The sequence below is a fragment of the Myiozetetes cayanensis genome, unplaced genomic scaffold, assembly GCF_022539395.1.
Source record: "Myiozetetes cayanensis isolate MyiCay16 unplaced genomic scaffold, myiCay2020 scf3, whole genome shotgun sequence".
In the NCBI taxonomy this organism is placed as follows: Eukaryota; Metazoa; Chordata; class Aves; order Passeriformes; family Tyrannidae; genus Myiozetetes; species Myiozetetes cayanensis.
The window spans coordinates 15055674-15075208 of record NW_026087521.1 but is presented as its reverse complement, the minus strand read 5'-3'; the positions used below and the strand labels follow the sequence as shown (position 1 = coordinate 15075208).

The 19535-nt window shown below is 39.5% G+C and overlaps 2 protein-coding genes and 1 long non-coding RNA gene across 3 annotated transcripts; 2 read left to right on the top strand and 1 right to left on the bottom strand.

The window, feature by feature from the left end:
• The first annotated feature begins 2451 nt into the window (after positions 1 to 2451).
• LOC126644930 (uncharacterized) lies at positions 2452 to 4854 on the top strand. Its single transcript, XR_007630045.1, has 2 exons — positions 2452 to 2816; positions 4057 to 4854. It is a non-coding gene; the product is annotated as an uncharacterized LOC126644930 (long non-coding RNA).
• A 2418-nt stretch (positions 4855 to 7272) lies between these two features.
• On the bottom strand, positions 7273 to 11660 carry TPRKB (TP53RK binding protein). Its single transcript, XM_050324802.1, has 4 exons — positions 11417 to 11660; positions 10535 to 10657; positions 10073 to 10246; positions 7273 to 9308 (listed from the first exon to the last, which is right to left on the bottom strand). Exons 1-4 carry the CDS (start codon positions 11555 to 11557, stop codon positions 9222 to 9224), a joined length of 525 nt encoding a protein of 174 aa, XP_050180759.1. The 5' UTR covers positions 11558 to 11660; the 3' UTR covers positions 7273 to 9221.
• A 94-nt stretch (positions 11661 to 11754) lies between these two features.
• On the top strand, positions 11755 to 17398 carry ALG10 (ALG10 alpha-1,2-glucosyltransferase). Its single transcript, XM_050324898.1, has 3 exons — positions 11755 to 11926; positions 12218 to 12415; positions 14935 to 17398. Exons 1-3 carry the CDS (start codon positions 11762 to 11764, stop codon positions 15988 to 15990), a joined length of 1419 nt encoding a protein of 472 aa, XP_050180855.1. The 5' UTR covers positions 11755 to 11761; the 3' UTR covers positions 15991 to 17398.
• The last annotated feature ends 2137 nt before the right edge of the window (positions 17399 to 19535 follow it).

The following is a 19535-nucleotide window of genomic DNA, read 5'->3' as shown; positions in this document are numbered from 1 at the left end:
CGAAGGATACACGAGCCCTCCCGGTGCATTCTGGGGCCTGTAGTTGGCAGGGGTTCCCCAAAGGCCGCCCCTGCCCGCACCATGCCATGCACTGCCCGGCCGGCCCGGCACCGCGGGGGTGGCAGCCGCGGGGGGGAAAGCCTCGGGAGGGTGTGGGTGTTACTGAGGGTCTCGGCTTCAGTGCCATGCCAGGGAGCGGCGTGGCTCCAGGCACAGCCGTCGGGCTGGCTGCGGGGGAGCCCGCGGGCCGATTCCTTTGGCTTTCTCCACGCTTTTGCTGGGTGTGATTGTCCTAGTGACTTAACTTCCCCAAAAGTGAAGTTAAGGGGAGGTTTGTGTTGGACATCAGGAGGATTTTTTTCACAGAAAGGGTAGTCAAACACTGGAATGGTCTGTTTCGGGGGTGGGGGGGGATAGAGTCCCCATCCCTGGAGGTGTTCAAGGAAAGGCTGGACAGGGCACTTACTGCTGTGGTCAAATGTGGTGATCAGTCAAAGCTTGAACCCTGTCATCTCAGAGGCCTTTTCCGACCCAATGGATCTTGTGATTCTGTAAAGGGGATATACACCTAATCCTAAAGTGACATAGTGAAGAGCAAGATCCCTGGATGTCATTCCTGACTACTGCTAGTTAATATGGGCTGACTGATGAAATAGTTTTAAAAGTAGACCTGTGTTAGTAGAAAACACCACTGCTCACAGTTCTTCTCACATTTAATGCTGCACAGTGCTTATGGTTTTCTCCTAATAATGCGTGGCCTCAGAAATTGTGTTCCAGTGATGTATTTTAAGTATTTTGGGGTGACTAAATCACTGGGCTGGAATTTATCAGCTGCATAAGAATAGTTTATTATAACCTGCAGATTTTCACATGCATAAAATATTCCATAACCCCTTTCTCCACTTGATCATTTGTATTTTTTTTTTATCATTCCTGCAGGAACCCTGCAGGATCCATTTGTAACTTGAGAATAAAGCAAGTATCTTATGTATTGGCTAATGTGCATAGTAAATGGCGTGGACTGATAGGCTGCTGGGCTGAGTATTAACTGGCTCACCTCCCACCTCTGCTCCCTCCATATTGCCCCAGCAGTTCCTCCTGGCTGGCAGCGTTCAGTTGCACAGGGAAAATTTTCCACAAAGAATTATGATAGAAGAATAAAAGTTTGGAGATTTCAAGAGTGCATCATGTGATCAAAAATCAACACTTTCACACTTCTGAGATGAGGCTTGTACATACCTCCCTTTGCTTGGTTCAGCCAAAAAGTGAAAGCCATCAGTAAGATCTAGAAAACCAAGATGAAACTAATGGGGAAAGAGGCAAATATGTTGTGCTACTGATCTTAAGACTGAAGTAAAAGAAATGTATCAAGAAAACTAAATACATACAGGGAAAACTCAGTGCATCTACCACCCTGTATATGTTATTTAAGAAAACAGAGTCCAAAAGTTGTAACTGCCTATATGCTCAGGATCAGGTCTGAAAAATCTAGAACTGATTCAATTCAGTAATTCTTTACTGATGTCCGAATTCCGTCCTCCAAGTCATTGCAATATTTCTATTTTTCTATATTTGTTATATTACTAATAATTTAGAATGATTCTATGTCCTCAGTAGCTCCACTGGTTCCAGTGATGCAATTTTACTCACATGGGTGAACAAGAACAAGTCTTAATTTTCTGGAGTGTAAAGTGATTCCCCAAGACATGTCTGGAAATTGCTAATTGTTTTAATAAAACTAAAGGAACAGTTTTATTCATATAGAAACATAAATGCTACATGAAGGAAAGGCATAAGCCTTTAGAAATGCACCAGAACTATAGTTTCAGATTTGTCTTAATAGCAGTTCTATGTGACAATAAGCTGAAAGTAGCATTTAAATGAGAAATGTGGTTATTTTAAATTTCTTTGATAGTTTAAAGATGATGTAAAAAAGTCTTTTGGGAAAGAAGGACTTTGGCCTGTCTTCCTAAACTACAAATTTAAATGTGTTTGTTCACAAGCCCTACAAATAATTATGGGACCATTGGATTTAAGACCACCATTAACCCAGCTGATCACGCCACACCCAACTATTGGGCACAGCCTCTTGTTAATTAATGGCTCCAGGTGGTCAGGGTATATATAGGATATATATGACTGTTAATAACCCTAAATGTCAAAATGTTTTCTTTTGTGCTAACATATTGCTTATTGACTGCTTATTGAATGTGATCATGTTATACGTCAACAGTTTATAAAGAAGGCACCTACTTTTTTGTAAAAATGTTTGAATATTAGAGCACATGTAAGTGACAATGGATTGAAATTTCACTCCAGCCAAGTTAAACCAAATTGCAGTTGTAGAAAGGAACTAAGTTTTACCCCAAAACAGCCTGTGATCTAATAGAAAATAATTTTCAGTGGCAGCACCCTCCATCTGTGCCTTACTTGTGGTGTTATGAATTTGGCAACATCTCAGCAGTGAGCTACTGTTTATAAGAAGAGATCCCAGCAGCTAAAAGAAGCCAGTCGTTGGGATGACTCATTACTTGCCTTGTGAACTGCTCAAGAGAATTTCTTGAAGAACTATGTCAAAATCAGCTCTAGAAACCATTCATTTGAGAGCTTTCATTGACACATAACAAGTGCTTCCAGATTATTGTTGGTCAAGTTCGTGGGCTTGGAAGGAAGATTCTTTTTGTCTGTACTGAGTGAAAATTTTCCCCTTTTGTGCAAGGGAACAAGAGGATAAAAAAGGCTTTTTTCCTCTCTGCAAGAAGAAATCTGACGCAGTGGGAACCCAGTCATCAAGGCACCATGAATGCCTGCAGGAGGTAAGCTGCACATACTGCATTCCCCTCAGATAGGAATAGAAAAGCAAACTATTGGCAAAATATTCCTCTCGTGGACTTCACATGATGCTCCAGATGATTGTGAGCTGTGTTATTTGATTTGCAGCTATTTCTGACACAAATGTTAAATGTCTACTTCTAATTCTGCAATTACTTTATGTAAAATCTTAACTGCAGAACTTGTGTTTTATTGATGAATTCCCTTTTGCAGATTGCATTTCCTAGTCTTTTATTTTTAACAAATCAGCTTTGACAGCTCTCTTCCAAGTGTGCATATGTATGTAATTTCTTGTTTTAAGTTTTTTTTTACTCATAAACTGTATCTGCACTAACATTTGTGGTAATCCCTACTCTTCTGCAGTAATAACAGAAGAAACATCTATGAACCGGAGCTGTAATATATCTAATACTTCTCAGACCCATTCCTAAGCTACATGATCACAAACTAATTCATCTCCTTTTGGCATTCCAATTCAGATAGAATTGTGAATATTAAGCCTTTTTTTCCTCATAAAAAAAAAAAAAAAAAAAAAAAAAATAAGGCAGCAGGAACAAGGACTTAGCACTGGGGCTTAACAGGCAATTTTCAGCAGACATAACAATAACTGGAGGTCTGTTGCCACAGGCTAACACTTCTAGTTTCGAATCATTTGGGAAAGGTGGCAAAGCAATGTCAAATGTTTCTCCAGAGAATCCTGCAGATATCCTTTGTGTAGTTACTCCTGATTGGTATCTTTAGCTAATGAATATCTTGACACAGACTGCAGAGAGAAGTCCTCTCTGAAAAGCAGAGATAGAAAAACATGTCAGAGCAGGATGGGAAGCTCACATAGCACATGCTGTGGTTATTCCCATGGGTGAAAGCTTTGGAAACTGGTAATTTTTTATTTGAATCCTGCCACTTTCATAATATTGCAAAATGAAAGGGTATGTTTTTTCTCATACAATGATCTGTATCAACAGTGAAGAGTAAGAGCACTGTGTCCTCTAACAAGCCCCTACCCAGTCTCTGCCTGTCAGTGGGAGAGAAATACCAAATGGCTGGTAAATGTTTTCTATTTCCAATTATGGAAATTATTTTATTAGCCCCATACAGTTTGAAGAGCTCTTTCCCAAATCTAGTCAACAATACAATGCACACTCTGGATTTCATTACAAACACTGTTGAACTGTAATAAAAAAGAAGAATTTTTAATCTTTATCTTGCTTTCTTTTATCTCAGGATACATTCTCTCCGTGCTCACAGACAGAAAACCAATGGGAACAGGAGTGAGAACTGGCACAGCACCTCTGGGTTCAAGCACCAGCAAGAAGATGATCTTGTTACAGTCCATACCCTTTACACAGTCATCATCATGATCCTTCTACTGGCATTTTGGGGAGCCTGGTCAAGAAAGGATTCATCCTTATAGCAGCAATTTAGCAGCTTTTATTGTCAAGTATTTAAATATGTAATTGTGTTGATTACCCATACCCAAGAAGTACAAAAAATCATCTCCACATATTTCAATTTACTTGAAACTGCTTAAATGGTTGCTACTTGTGGAAGTGAATTTGTGAAGAAATTTAACAGGCCATGCACAGACTGTGATTTGTGAATGACTGATACCTGTTTGGCCTGTACATGTGTATATTACCCTCAGCACGTATATGAAACTTTAAGCACAATATTCTAGAAAGAAGAGTTTAACTTCTGTTTTATTGGTCAACTTTTTGTATGTTCACCCTAGCTTTCCATTTTTGAGCTTAAACTGCGGAGCCTCTACCTCTGCTAAGATTGCCTGTCCCAATCCATGGTAAATCATACATTACAAGCAGGGAAATAATCTGCCACATCACAACAACATAAGAAAAAAAAAAATCAATAAAACCGGCTATCCTGCAGGCAAAGAAAGATCTCTGAACACATGAAATTAATCTATGTTGCTGAAGAGAGTTTATACAGGACTTGCATCCACATATTTTTAGTTTATGGTAATGACTTTGTAAATTCAGGAATAAAACCATGAAATAAACTGTACTTGTAATCATCCTTTGTCGCAGAACCAGCTGGTTCAGTCTTCAGTCTTGTATATATTTGATTCATCTGCAACCACTGCTTCCTTTTCCATAATTCATTAATATCTCATGGCAGCACCAGCCTCTACATACACCAGCCTATTCTTGATGGGAGGTATTCCATACTCCTACTTTTTCAGGGAAGAGGAAGTAATCCCACTCAGATGACCTGCAAGCTTTCTGGAAGTACAGCCTGTTGGCAGTCTCCATTAAACTCTTTATTAGTTGTATGGTTGTCTACTCCAGATGAGCACAAGTTAATGGACATGCAGTTCTGAGGGGCAGTGACTGCTGGGGACAATAGTTTAAGCCTTGGGAGCTTAAACTCAGTTTAAACCCCAAATTTTAGCACTGCCTAAACTAATAAAGAGTATCCACCCAAAAAAACCCTGTAAGACATTTTGAGTACTCACATAAATACACATCTGTAATTACGTAGTACCTGTAGACAACACAATTCTAAAGAATCATGTATCCCATTTTGATATCCACCCATAATCAGGAGGGGTACATAAACTGAAATGCCTCTGAGAAGACCTCCACAGCATAGCTCTAGGAGTGTTTCAAAGCACAGTGTAGCACCAGAGACACCCATGGCAGCTCTCAGCAGGTGGGTGGGGGAGCAATGCTTTGATGATGCTCCTTGAAGAACAGCACACAAAGGAATAATTAAAAAAATAGATGATTAGTACATTAAATAGTCATAGAACACAGGAACCCAATCATAAACTGTATAGCATGAACTAATATTACAAGTCAAAAGGATGATCCCTCCCTTGTAAAAGTACCTTTTACACACATGAGAATGTTTAAATACATGAGAATGCTTAGGCATTCTGACAGCAGGATGAGAATCCCCAGGTGATCAGGGTAGCGTGATGGGCCTCAGCATGCTGGAAGCTCACCATTATTAAGCTTTTGCAGGAGAAAGGAAGTTTTGACAATGGGTCAAAGAGCGGTACTGAAAATGACTGCTGCTCTGAAGGCTCAACACAGGAGGTAAGCTTAGGCTATAGGAGACTAATATGAACTGTGAAGGACGTTGAAAGTAAGACCAGACAGGTAAAGCATCTCATGAAGGCAGAAGAGAAGAAGCCAGTGAACAGAGCTGGGGAGGGTGGCACACTTAATGGTGAGGGGAATTCAGTCCTGGAACTGGTCACTGACAACCGGCATGCATTTTTCCTTCGCTCGTGATTTTCTAAATCAGATTGGCTGTTTGTTCTAACATACATTGCTTTTAGAAATACAGGTTTTACTAGCATTATGCAGAGTCTGAGATGTACAGGCTGCAGCTCACAAATTGAGCTTCCACACTGGTGAATCGGCACTGCTTGTGCTGCCATGCAGATGTGGCTACAGAGCACTCAGGAGTCATCCTGACGTGAGTCAGCCACCCCTCTGCTTGTCTCTCTCCCTGCAGAACCTCTGACCACTTCTTTCACATCACTGTGAGATTTGCCATGTGCCAAAACATACACTCACCCAACCATGAGACAGGCACACACGTGATCCCACACACACGTGATCCCATACACGTGCTCTGGCCTGCAAGTGAAGTCTGCTTGAAAATCCTGGTGTGCTACTGGACACCCTGCTCCAAGGGTGGATATCCATCTCCACCATGACAGGCAGGAAGGTTTTCCTTGAGTGTATGTCTGCATTCCTGCCTTATGCCCAGGGGTATACCTGCTCTGTGATGGACAGGCCAGCAGTTGGACATCTGTCAGATATACTTGGGCTGAAAGCTTTTAACTCAAACAGCAACAGTCTGCTGGCTTTACCGCATATTCCAAAGTCCTTGTAAAGGATGGTGTTGTACAATCTGTTTCTTGTTTGCCTTGTCTCCTCTTCCCCTTCACCCTCCCTCCCACAAGAAACTCATGTAGTGCAAAGCATTCAAGCAGGAAAGTGAATTTTGTGGTGGACAAGGTTTAAGGTATTGAATTTAGAAGTACAGACTACTGTTTTTCTCAGCTTTTGTCATATATGCAATATTGAAAAGGCAGCACAGGCAAAAACCCCCAAATTCCAAAAACCACCCCATGCAGAAAAAAAAGAAAAGCTAGAACAACTGACCACACATTATAATTTTGGATTTGTTATATTTATAAATCCTGCAGGTATAATCCTACCTTTGAAGCCCTGAAGATCCAGATAAGGTATTGAAAATACCTTCAGCTTCCTCTTTCACCTTGTGATAGTGGAGATCAGGTATGAAAGTTCAGAGGCGGCAGCAGCAGAACATTAAATGTTTTGAAAAACCTATCTTTTTTTCTTAAACTTCTGCTTTGCTGTAAAACAGCCTTGGTTGATTTAACAGTAACATTAGAGATCCAAATTTACTAATTTTTAATGTGTTCAGAAGGACAAGAGTAACTTTGCAGGGTGAACAAAATCTACGTTTATTACCAGTTCTTGTAAATAACTCTTTAACTTGGATAATGCAACTAGGACTAAGGGAAACCTGTGGTCCTGCAGGGCACAGTCTTCATTGCTAACAGACCCAAATCATCTGCCTGAGTGCTACTTTGGAGGCTTCAGCTCCCAAAATAATTTCCTGCAAATCCACCCATGAAAATACCTCATTTGGGTCTCACAGGAAATCACAATTTCCCAAATTATGTCAACAGTAACAAACTATTTAATGTTTCTACACCAATGAAATAGACTAACAAGAAGTAGAACCTGTAACCCCAACTTTACAAATTTTGTGTCAAAACTTTTACACAGTCATCATTTTATTACTATTTCTCCTCTATTAAAGAGACTGGATGGATGTTTTACACATGTTCAAAAAAGGCCGTGGTTTAAGCAAACCTGTCAGCTGTTATTTTAGGCTACCAAAAACATTGTAGTTCAGCCAGTAAATGTTATGATATATTCCATGTACCAACTGGACTGTCAGAAAATGAAAACAAGTCTTTTATTTTCCATGGTCATTCTCACATGCTGATGTTACACACATTTTTTTTAAAAGACGCAAGCCCTTCCAAGCTCCATTTTTTACTACTGCCTCACATATCCCTTTAGAGATGATGATGCATTCTGCAAAACCATCTTTAAAGCAGGAAGTCAGCACAGCCATTTCTCCAGAACCCTTTCTTTTGATAAATCCTGGAATTCCCTTGGTACTTGGTAACTAAATTTGCCATTGGTCTGGTTGGTAAGAAAAATACGGTATTTGTACTCCTGGGTTTAAACTGAGGGAAGACTTAATAAAATCAAAATGCAAAACAGAAGCTAGGGATTTCCATATTAAATACGGAAACATGACAAAAGTAGGTCTATACGTCAGTTCACTGGCCTATTTACTGTACTGGAAAACATTTCAGTTCTAACTCACACTTATATCTCTGTCAAAATGTATTTTGTTATCCCAAACGCTATGTGTAAGAATGTGGGGCATACTCTTCCAAATATCTTGTAAGTACACAAATCATAATACCTCAAAGAACATTAGGAAAAAAAATGCAGACAACTATACAGTTTTAGCATGTCCCACAAAAACAATACAGTATAACAATAACAAACAGTATGGATTTCTACCTAAGTAGGACAGCAGTTTTACTTAAACAGGATGCCTGTGTGTGATTAAATAATACTCACGCAGGGCTCTTGGACCTGGTGACTACTGGAAATCAAGTCTCCCTACTTCCCTTTAATGGTCTTTCCTAACATCGGTTCCAAAAAAAAAACCAAAACACGTTCCGTGATCTTTTCGGAATGCTAAGTAAGTTGTATTGACAATTTTAAGTGAATATGGCACAAATTTGTCTGTGAATTCTGCACCTGGAACTAGGCCCTAGGAAGTCAGCATCACCGTGCATAATCCAGTGCTGTAAAGTAAAAGCACCACTCAGTATCCTTTAATGCCAACACTGAAATGCTCTATACTGTTAGCACAAGGAGGGAGATGCTGCTGATATTTTATGGAAACTTTCCTTTTTCTAGTCCATCAGCAATAGTTGGGCCATAATGACACCTTTTCTGGCAGTAGTATCCTTAAAAGGGTATCATCCATCGGGTGTACCAAAAAAACAAATCAGGGAGGGTTTATGTTCAGCTTAGAGTACTGGCAATTTTCTCTTGTCAAGAAAAAGGACAGAAATGCCAACAGCAAATTCTGCTTTGCATGGCAGAATTGCTCTCTGTGCTTAGAAAACAGTTAAGATTACCAAGCTTGGTAACCAACCTTGGTTAAAGCTCAAATGTTATCAAACTAGTCACTACTACTCCACTTTCTCTGAAATGCAAGATGAACTGCAATGAAGTGATTTTACACCTTAAAAAGTTCTTTTTCCTTTAAAAAAATTTCTTTCCACATTTTCATAAGACATCTTTTGTTGCCATTCTGCAAACAACACTATCCAATAAGGTGCTGATTTTTTCTTCTTGCGGAGTAACTTTGTATATCTGCAGGAAAAAAAAGGACAAGAAAACCAGAAAAGCTGTATAAAGAAGAAAAAAAATTATCACATACCTTCTAAAAATACATACATATGAAAAAATTTTCCCCTCTCGCCCATTCTTACATTGGAAATTCCTATCTTGTTGTGACTGTGAGACTAAGGAAATAAAAAAACTGAATGAGAGCAGCACTTTTGGCTCCACATGTTAAATGCTACGATTTGTCCAATTTTATTCATATGTCTCCTATCATTACTTTGATGTACATGACCAAGATGATTTAAGTTACTTGCATTTTATCATGCTCCAAGATACCTATCTAGCATATGGTAATCTGTTAAGAGCACACATGCCCTAAGACAGCTCCTAACAGCTAATCAGCATGTTTTTATTTTAGCCACCCATACTGGGGCTATTTATGTGCCTAAGATTATGAAACTGTTCAGTACTGACATTTTTGAATAAATGGATATTTGGCTGAGAAAACAGGAAGCAAAAGTGCCTGAATGGTAGGCAGCCATCTGGAATTTATTTTTATGACAATTTTAATAATTTGAAGACTTAAACTTTGTGATGTTGGGGTGTGACAACTAGAACTTGTTTCAAATAAAAAATTTTAAGAAATAACTAATCAAGGTTCACTTAAAACAAGTTTCCAGTTGTGCTAAAGAAATACAGATCCTAAGTTAATTATGTCGATTGATACTGAATCAGACAATTAAATAAACTATCCCCTTTCTCTACACCAGTCTTCTCTTTTGGCTACACACCTTTTTAACTCTGGCAGTGTCTGTTAGCTGGGGGAGTTCATCTAGAGGAACCTGTTGGCCTTCCACCTGAGATGCTATATCTTCCAGATTTACAGTTTTGTAGCTGTCCAGCAGAACAATGAGTACTGCTGTGTCACTGTCTGAAATGCCAAACTTTTTAAATGCATCTGAAATCTGAGAAAAGATAAAAAATATCAAAATATTATGAGTTGCTTTCTCACTACATATAACCAATTTTTTTAGTTACTGGGTCAAACACACCAAGAGTATAAATTGACAAACGTTTTACATTAATGCAATTCTGACAAGGTACAAACAATAACATCATATTAGTTTTATTAAAAAGAACAGTAACTTCTACTACTAGGCAGGTAAACTGTTAAATGAATACATATATTTAGTTTAGCTGTGTGGATCTTAGTAAGCCCTGGCAAAAAAAGAAATTTATTCAGTAAATCTTACGTTGTTGTTTGGTGAAAGGTTGAAAATAATTTCTGCATAGAGAGTTCTGGTCTTCATTTTATCTGTCGCTTGTAGATGTACAGCTTTGTTGGCTGCCACAAGAATTTGAAAAGGATCTACAATCTGTAAAATACAATAGAAACAGTTACACAGAAGTTTAACATACTGTTTTGAAATCTGAAAAAAATCTTCAGCACTTAATTTTGATCGCCTAAGTCTGCAGTCATAGAAGTGAACAAAACAGTACCCTCCTCGTTATTTTAGTAATTCTTGCTCTTCTGAAGTCATTGTGTTTACTTCCTGCATGAGGTAATATTTGTCATAAAAATAAAGATTACACTCTCTCAATCTGAGAGAGTTACTGAAATCTTCTGAAAAGAGTATCACATTAATGAATCTTCTGTCAATAAATTGCCAATTACTTTTCCCCCTTCCCTAACTACTGCTTTCCTAATTCTAACAAAAAAAAAAAAAAAAAAAGACTAGATTCTGAAACTAGTTATGGGTTTAAATGAGAAAAAAGGCTCCAAATAGTACACATTTGACAGCATGAAGCAAGTAGCATTACATTTTACACACGAGGAAGATATAAATAGCTCCACCAAGTAGGATGTGAAATTAATCAAGGCCATTGATTTAGTAGGATGTGAAATTAATTGTTCTGGCCAATCCTACCATGGCTCTTTGTTTTACACAGACGAACAATTACGCTGTAATTGTAAAGGATACAATAATGAAATCAAAGAAGGGGCATTTGGGCAGAGTGCGGAGGAAATGTAACGCCAATAAAGTCGTGAGACAGCGGCTACAAGCACCGGTCATTTTTCCCTGAGCTCCCACGAGGATTTCCATGCAAACAGGGCGGCACAGAGGCTCACTCACCATGGCAGGGTTTATCAGTGCCCCTTCAATGGATCCTTCCATGGCTTTTTTCCGTAGAGCAGCGGCATTTTTCACGTGTCGGAAGAGAAGCAGCGAGACGCTGTAGTTAGGGAACAGCTCCAGCCGGTGCGTCCGCTCCATCCTGGGGACACGGAGAGGCGCCCGCGTGTCCCGCCGAGCACACGACTCTACCGACACCCAGCCATTCCGACCGGCGTTTCAGCTCTTCCCGCAGTCTCGCACCTCCCCCTTCCCGCCCGGCAGCGGCCGCGGCCGGGACGCGCCGGCTCCTCCCGCCGTCCCTCCCCGGAAGGGCGGCCTCTTCCCGGCCGGCGCGGCGGCGGCATGGAGCGCTCCGAGGCCTACGGCTTCTCCGGGGCCATGAGCGGCGCCTTCCTGCTGTCCTGCCTGCTCTTCGCGGCCATCAGCCGCCGCCAGCGCGGGCCCTACATGGACGAGGTGTTCCACGTCCCGCAGGCGCAGGCCTATTGCCACGGCCGCTTCCTGCAGGTCAGCATCCTTACAGCATCCCTGCAGCAGCAGCGTAGCTGCCGCTCGGCGTCCGGGGTGTCCGAACGCAGGGACTCACTCACCTGCCGTCCTTGCTGCCCGAACGCTGCTTTTGTCCCTTGGTGGGGCAGCAGCGCCAGGGCACACAGCGTTCAAAACCTTCGGTGTAATAATGACAGCGGGGGTGGTGTGCCCCAACCATCGCGCGTCTCTGGCCCTCTTGTGGGAGCTGCTCCATAACCCTCTCTGTCCCTGTCTGTCTCTCTCTCTCACTCTCTCTCGGCCGTGCAGTGGGACCCCATGATCACCACGCTGCCCGGCCTGTACCTGGTCTCGGTGGGGGTAGTGAAGCCCGCGGCGTGGCTCCTCGGATGGACCGGGAGCGTGGTGTGCTCTGTGGGAATGCTCAGGTTTATCAACCTGCTCTTCAGCGCTGGGAACTTCTACTTACTGTATTTGCTTCTGTTCAAGATCCATCAGAAGAATAAGGTATGGTCCAAGTAAAATAGTTTTATGCAGTCATACAAGCAACTTAAATGGCTTTGTACATGTCCCCTTCACTACATACTACATACGTGAGCTGTCCTCAGTTTTATATGACTGTAAGTACTACCACCAGTTTGGCCAAGGAGGCACATTCCTTTTCTCTACATTTTTTTTTTTAATTTCTATTTTTCTCGCTCAAGGTGCAATCCTCTAAAAATTTACTCTTGCACATAACTATGAAGAGTCCTATTGAAAGAAAAGTTAGTTAGTATGCATACAGACATACTGTCCAAAGGTCTGAATGCTCATCTAGTTGGAATTTCTTAAGACTCTTCATAAACCTTCAACTGCCAAATCCTGCAGCCCTGTGGGCTGTGTTTAAAGTAAGATCAGTTCTGTAAAACGATACCAGGCTTGATGTCAATATTTAGAAATGGAGAATAATTCAAGTTGCAAAAAATTGGAGAGTGATTGAGGGTGGGACCTTAGGAAGACCACCCTCTATCCCAGTGCAGGGATGGGGCAGGACTGGGGCCTGGAAAACTCTCCGTGGATGACTACACAACATCTCTGGGCAATCTGCTTCATGACTGACTGGCTTCACGGTGAAAAAGATTGTCCTTAAATCTAGGCTGAACCTCTCATTTCAGTGTATTCCTGTTGCCTCTTGTCCTCTCACCGTGTACCGCTTTGAGAGCCTGGCTCTCTTTACCTGCTGACATCCTAGGGATATTGGTAGGCTGCCGTTTGGTCCCCCAGACCATCTGTTTTCCAGACTGAACAAGGCCAGCTCCCTCAGCCTCTCCTTTCAGGGCAGGTTCTTCAGCCCCAGGCTGTCTTGATGGCTCTTTGCCATTACAGTTTACTAGGGCTTTTTTTATCAGGGCACAAAATTGGACGTGGTATTCTTGGTACAGCCTAAAAAGTGGAGTAAAGAGGGATAACTTCTCTTGATCTACTCTTGTTAATGAAGTCCAGGAGACTGTTGCTCTTCCTTAGTGCGAGGACATGCTGCCAGCTCATGTTCACCTCACTATCTGTGAAGACCCTCAGGTCCCTTTCCACAGAGCAGCAGCTCCTCATTATGGGGATTTCTTCCTTTTCAGCTGCAGGCTCTTGGATTTGTCCTTGCTGAATTTCGTAATATTTTTGTTGCCCCATTCCTCCAGCCTGTCTGGGTCAATCTTCATGGCACCTCTGCTCTTTAGCAAATTACTTGGTCCCACCCAAGTTGGACCCAATAGTGTCAACTTACAGACTTGATGACAGTGTACACTTGCTGCCTTCTAGTCACAGACATTAAACAGGACAGGTCCCAGTATAGATCCTGTGATAGTCCGATTGTTACTGTCGTTTAGGCGCAGTGGGACAGTTTGTACCTGTCTAACCATCCGCACATCCACACCATAACAGTTCAACTTGGATACAGAAATGCTGTATATTTAAAGTTCTGGAGAATGCACCACTGCAGTAGGTAAATTGTTTTAGTGGTTAACGGTCTATTCAAAAATCTTTAACGTTAGCAAAGTTATTTAGTGTTTGACTTTTAACCTTAAAAACATTTTTTTCTAAAAAGAAAATTTCTTTTGATGTATTTTCTTACAGGAGCCTCTTCATGTTTAAGCACATGATAAGACTGTACAGAACTGGATCAGATCCAATAAATTGTTTCAATCTTCAGAACACTTAATTTTATACTTGGAAGTGGAAATATAAATGTGAAAAAAGATTTTATTACAGTAGGCTAAGCACTGGGAAATGTAGTGGTATTTTTGGCACTTCTTTGAGCTCAACATTTTGTCTATTCCTCTTTTCTCTAAGGTGTTAAGTGGCTGTTTCACCCCACGCTAGATCATTCAGAAACATCATGCAACGTTTTTTAATGTTGTGATGTATGTTGCATCATGTAGTGAGAGGGATAATTAGGAGTAGGTTTTAACTGCATGGTCTCCTACCTTTTTTAAAGTTTCTTTTCTAACTCATGAATTATAATGAGAATAAACAATAAAAGCTTCACTGAAGATTAGAAACTTGGAGCTGGCCACTCACGGACTGGGTTCAAAAGAGGTGATAGTAGAGGCATAGAATGGTGCTGTCTCACAGATAAGCAGAATCCAATTAAGAGATTGCAGGGGCATAAAACATTGATTTTATTTCTTTTGCCCATTAGTGTAGCTTTTTTATCCTCGGTATGGGACCAGTCATGCCCCCACCATGATTTTAATACCACAAATATTGCACCCTTGACACACGAAAGAAGTTGGTGTATTTCTGTTGCCATGTTTTTAACTGACCTGCAGTAATGTTCTGTACTTTAACTTGGATTTTAACATTGTGTAGTCCAGTACTATATTAATGTTGCAGGAGATTAACACAAATAGAGTATTTGTGCAGTAATGGAACCAAAGAGCATAGGAGATATTGTATTGTGTTAATGGAATTCTCAAGAATGATACACATTTTAATTTGTTATTTTGTTTTGTTGGACATTGGCTAACCACATTTTTCTGCTTCTTCTCTAGGCTGTGTCTGGCTTCCAGAGAATCTTGTCTACATTAATTCTTGCAATGTTTCCCACCCTTTACTTTTTTACATTCCTTTATTATACGGATCCAGGTTCAGTATTTTTTACTCTCTTTGCCTATTTGATGTGCCTTTATGGTAACCATAAAACATCAGCTCTCCTGGGATTTTGTGGCTTCATGTTTCGTCAGACGAATATTGTGTGGACAGTTTTTTGTGCTGGAAATGTTGTGGCAGAAAAGCTAAATGAAGCCTGGAAGACTGAATTACAGAAGAAGAAAGATGAAAAGATTTCCTCCAAGAAAGGATCATTTTCAGATTTGACCAGGATATTGCAGTTTCTTATTAAATATCTCATATCACCAAAAAACTTAGTTACACTTACTGCTTTAACTTGGCCATACATCACATTAGTAACTGTCTTCTTTGGTTTTGTCTTCATCAATGGTGGGATAGTTGTTGGTGACAGAAGTAGCCATGAAGCCTGTTTGCACTTTCCTCAGCTGTTCTATTTTCTGTCCTTTACTGTTTTTTTTTCATTCCCTCATTTATTGACCCCTACTAAAATTAGGAAGTTCCTTCTGTCCTTGCGAAAGCACCCTGTGCAGTACAGCTTAATCACCATCATCTCTTTATTCCTGGTCTGGAAATTTACCTATGTTCATAAGTATTTACTAGCAGATAACAGACATTACACATTTTATGTGTGGAGAAAAGTGTTCCAAAGGCACGAACTTGTAAAATATGTATTAGTTCCATTCTATATATTTGCTGGCTGGACTTTTACTGATACACTAAAATCAAAATCGATATTCTGGATCTTAATGTATTTTGTGTGTTTATTAGCAGTCACAGTTCCTCAAAAATTGCTAGAATTTCGTTACTTTATTTTGCCATTCTTAATATATAGACTCAATATTCCATTCCCATCTATGTATAGACAACTTCTGGAGCTGGCTTTTTATATTGTAGTAAATGCTGTAAGTTTTTATCTTTTTCTAAACAGAACATTCCGGTGGGAAAATAGTGATGAAATACAGAGGTTTATGTGGTAACTTTTTTGAATACTTTTATGGGTAGGAAAACCTAGTTCTGTTTCAGGACTGAACTCTGGAATGAAACAATATGTTTTGCATCATGTAAGGGCTAATTTCCCCAGTTGGAATTGGGGAAGTAACCTCTCTGCTTATATTCTTGCATCTGAATGCGAGATCTGGTATGTTATAATGTGAAGATATTCCATACATTGAATTTATGAGAATTAACAAATTCAATACGAAAAGTATGAGAACACCTTTCTGTAATTGATGTAAAATGAGGGAGATGTTTACAGTCATTTTTCATTATAATAAAATATTATATAACATGCCTTTGAAGGTATGACAGTTTATAAGTATGTTTCAGAGGGTTCCCTTTGAAAAAAGGATTTCAACCATTATGTTTATTTATCTTTGTGCGTATTTATTCTTTGGATCAGGCCACTTCCTTCTCAGTTTCCTAATGGTCAAGGTACAAACCACTACTAAAGTACAGTGCTTTCAAAACCTCCTACATCCCTGTGAATTTTCATTACTTTTTTGTCAGTAAATGCTTACATTAGTTTTGCAAACAGAATATAGGCTCTTAAATCATTAGAGCACTTTGAACATTTTATTTCAAACTGATATTTATAAAACACAGTGGAGGCTGTGTGCATGTACCTTCTTTGGGGAGTAAGTATTACTGTACAACAAAAGGTAAATTGCAGTTGGTAATGTGACCTGTTAGAAGCAGAGACATTTACGTATGTTAGACGAATGGTTCCACAGTGGATTACAGTCCAGTGAATACCCTCTTAAGTAATCAGGCTCCTATGTCCCGTGGTTCTCTGCTCACAGGTTTGTACTGAAATTGGCTCTGAGTGCACTCCCAGGTTGGGCTGAGTGTTTCAAAGATCTTTGATGTGTAATCTTCAAGAAATACTAATGGCATTACTGAATTGTTCTTTTAAATGTTTTTCATATTTATACATACCTAATGGGACTTGCGTGTATATATTTTGTTTTACAAAGGTAAAATACAATGTGTGTGTATGTATATATATTTAAAAACCATCTAGTGTGCATTATCATCAGAATAAATGAAGGCTGTAATGGTCCATGTCAGTAAATGACTTTATTAAGACTCAAAAGTATTTTATTGCTAAAATATGTGGCAGGGGAGGATGGTGTGCAAAACTTCAGGTACTGTGTAGCCTCTTTAAATTCATTGTTGTTCTGTAATGAAAATACTGCAGCCAAATCTGTGCAAACCTAACATGTTATTGCCACTCAAGTCACTCTGAAATGGGATTGTTTCTCAGGAGGTCAGTACTGGGGAGTTACAGACTTGGGCTGGTACTGTTATTCTTTTCTTTTGCAATATACAGATCAATGTCCTGGCTCAATTCCTTCCCTGTACTAACACGATGATGAATGTGGTGAACTCAGATTATCCTGTCCAATGTCTTCACAACCCTATTTCTCTTAAGGAAACTCTAAAGCCACTCTTCAATGAGTAGGTGTGTTTGTATTGAATTTAGGATGTTTGCCAGCTTTACTGTTTGCTTCTTGCCAGCCTGGTAATTTGTTGCCAATGTGTGTACCATAGGGAAAGCCATTTTCAGTCATTCCCTATTCACTTAATGAAGTTGAAGGGACAAGAGAAACCTGAAATGGGTTGGTTTTCAAGAATCCAGTGTGGTTCATGCAGTATCCAGGATGTTTTCTTGTGACTTAGTATGGTGGATTTGGGAGGGGAAGTCTTGTGTGCCTTCTGCTTCCAAATTTGTTTTTGTATGCCATACAAAAAAAAAATCCTAAATAAGGTAAAGAGCATTTGCCTGCATAAATACAACTTCACTTGTGCCCTGAAATACTGCTACTGAGTTGGAATGGTAATGTGGGAAGTTGTGGGAGTCTGGCTAGCATTCTGATTTTCTGAATTGTATTCTAGATCCAGGGTTTTTTTCTGGCTTTATATAAAGGAGCAGGTGTTCGTTCCCTTGACAAAAAGATTTCCTTTCAAAAATTCCTGTGCATATAGTCCTCAGGTATTTTGTCCAGCATGTCTGTTGTTTTCTGAATGTTTTCTGAATGCCTTTGCTCATCAACACTGCTAAGAGATTGTTCAGGCTTCCTACTTTTAACAGAGATAGCAGCTGTGTTTCAGGTGAAAAGAGCTGGGTTTAAATATGTACAATTTTAAAGCATTTCTTTCATAGAGAAAAGTGAATGCAAAAAGTCCCCCAAAATTTAGAGCACAATACCTTTCTAATGAGCTCCACATCACAAGACACTAGAAAAATTACATGTAGAGAGATGTCTGGGACCTGTTGGGGCTTTTTAACCAATATTAGAAGATGGGATAATATTTTATCATGGGATTTATTACTGTACTTAATTTAGAAGTACAATTATTCTTAATGTATTTTGCTAATTTAAAAGCAGGCTGAATTGATATAAGTTTAATTAAAGGGGAAAGTCCATGAATTACTAAAGTATGAAAGGAGAATGTAGAGTAAAGCTATGTTCTCACTTTTGCTGATGAGCCTCACAGCGTTTGCAGGTCATATTCCGTGTTAGCCAATTCAGTCCAGAAATCAAGGTGGTTATATCATGATTACTTATAAAGAAAGGTGTCCAAATTCCATCAGTATCTCCTAGGACTTTGACAAATAGAAGTAGCACTGTTAAATCCATTGACAAATGGATTTTAGTATTTTGCTCCAGAAATATTTCCATTGTAGTTATTTGTAAAATTATTAGCTGTTTTCCTGAAAGACAGACAGAAAGGACTCTGTTCATCCTGGTTTAAGTTGCCAAGGTTTTCTAGATTCAATAGAACCATAATTGATTACTTTAGGTTAATTCCTCAGCTGGTGTCATTTGGCAATGGAATGTGTTACAACAGCATTAAATGATCATTTCTTGTAAATTTCATGAGTCAGTTATCCATTCGGAATAAAATCACACTAATTTGTTGAAATATCCAAGGTAAAAACAAATAGCATAGCTAACATTTCCATAATGGCTGCTTAAAAATAAAGGCTCAGGTTTGGTTTTTCTCAGAGAGAAAGAAGATTATTTTTCAATAACTGTGGGAATAATAAAAATAGGCTAACAGTTACAGCATGGTTGAATTGTTTTAAGGTAGGGGGAGAAAAAGACAAATAGTTGGACAGGATTTGTTTTTCTCTTAGTTAAAAATACGTTTTTATTCTGGAAGATAGGAAGTTTGATAATAGTTTATGCCATGAACTGTATTTTCTGCTATTGGTGAGCATTCTTATTTCATTCCTTTTAAGTTCTTTGGCAGCACATGTTCATGTTCAAAATTAACAGGAATTTTATACCATAAGCAATGCTGAACGATTTTTTATTCTGTTAATTTTCTAGAAAGTTGATAGATGGATTACTTCTGTTAAAAAGTAGGGGAAGAGTATTTAATAGTCTCTGGGAACAGTTGATTTTTTGTCCTGTTAATAGAGCACTGATGATTCTTGTTTCTCACAAGGTGGCAGTCCTGTGCTGTCTTGTTGAGGTGACCAGCTCCTCAGTGCAATGCTACTTGAAATCTTAAC

Excerpts from the sequence above, each read along its gene's own strand:
- TPRKB (XM_050324802.1), bottom strand. The coding sequence starts at position 11,557 with ATGGAGCGGACGCACCGGCTGGAGCTGTTCCCTAACTACAGCGTCTCG. Across the intron at positions 10,658-11,416 it reads CACTGATAAACCCTGCCATG|ATTGTAGATCCTTTTCAAAT; the intron begins GTGAGTGAGCCT and ends TGTATTTTACAG. Across the intron at positions 9,309-10,072 it reads ACACTGCCAGAGTTAAAAAG|ATATACAAAGTTACTCCGCA; the intron begins GTGTGTAGCCAA and ends TTTTTCCTGCAG.
- ALG10 (XM_050324898.1), top strand. The coding sequence starts at position 11,762 with ATGGAGCGCTCCGAGGCCTACGGCTTCTCCGGGGCCATGAGCGGCGCC. Across the intron at positions 11,927-12,217 it reads GCCACGGCCGCTTCCTGCAG|TGGGACCCCATGATCACCAC; the intron begins GTCAGCATCCTT and ends TCGGCCGTGCAG. Across the intron at positions 12,416-14,934 it reads AGATCCATCAGAAGAATAAG|GCTGTGTCTGGCTTCCAGAG; the intron begins GTATGGTCCAAG and ends CTTCTTCTCTAG.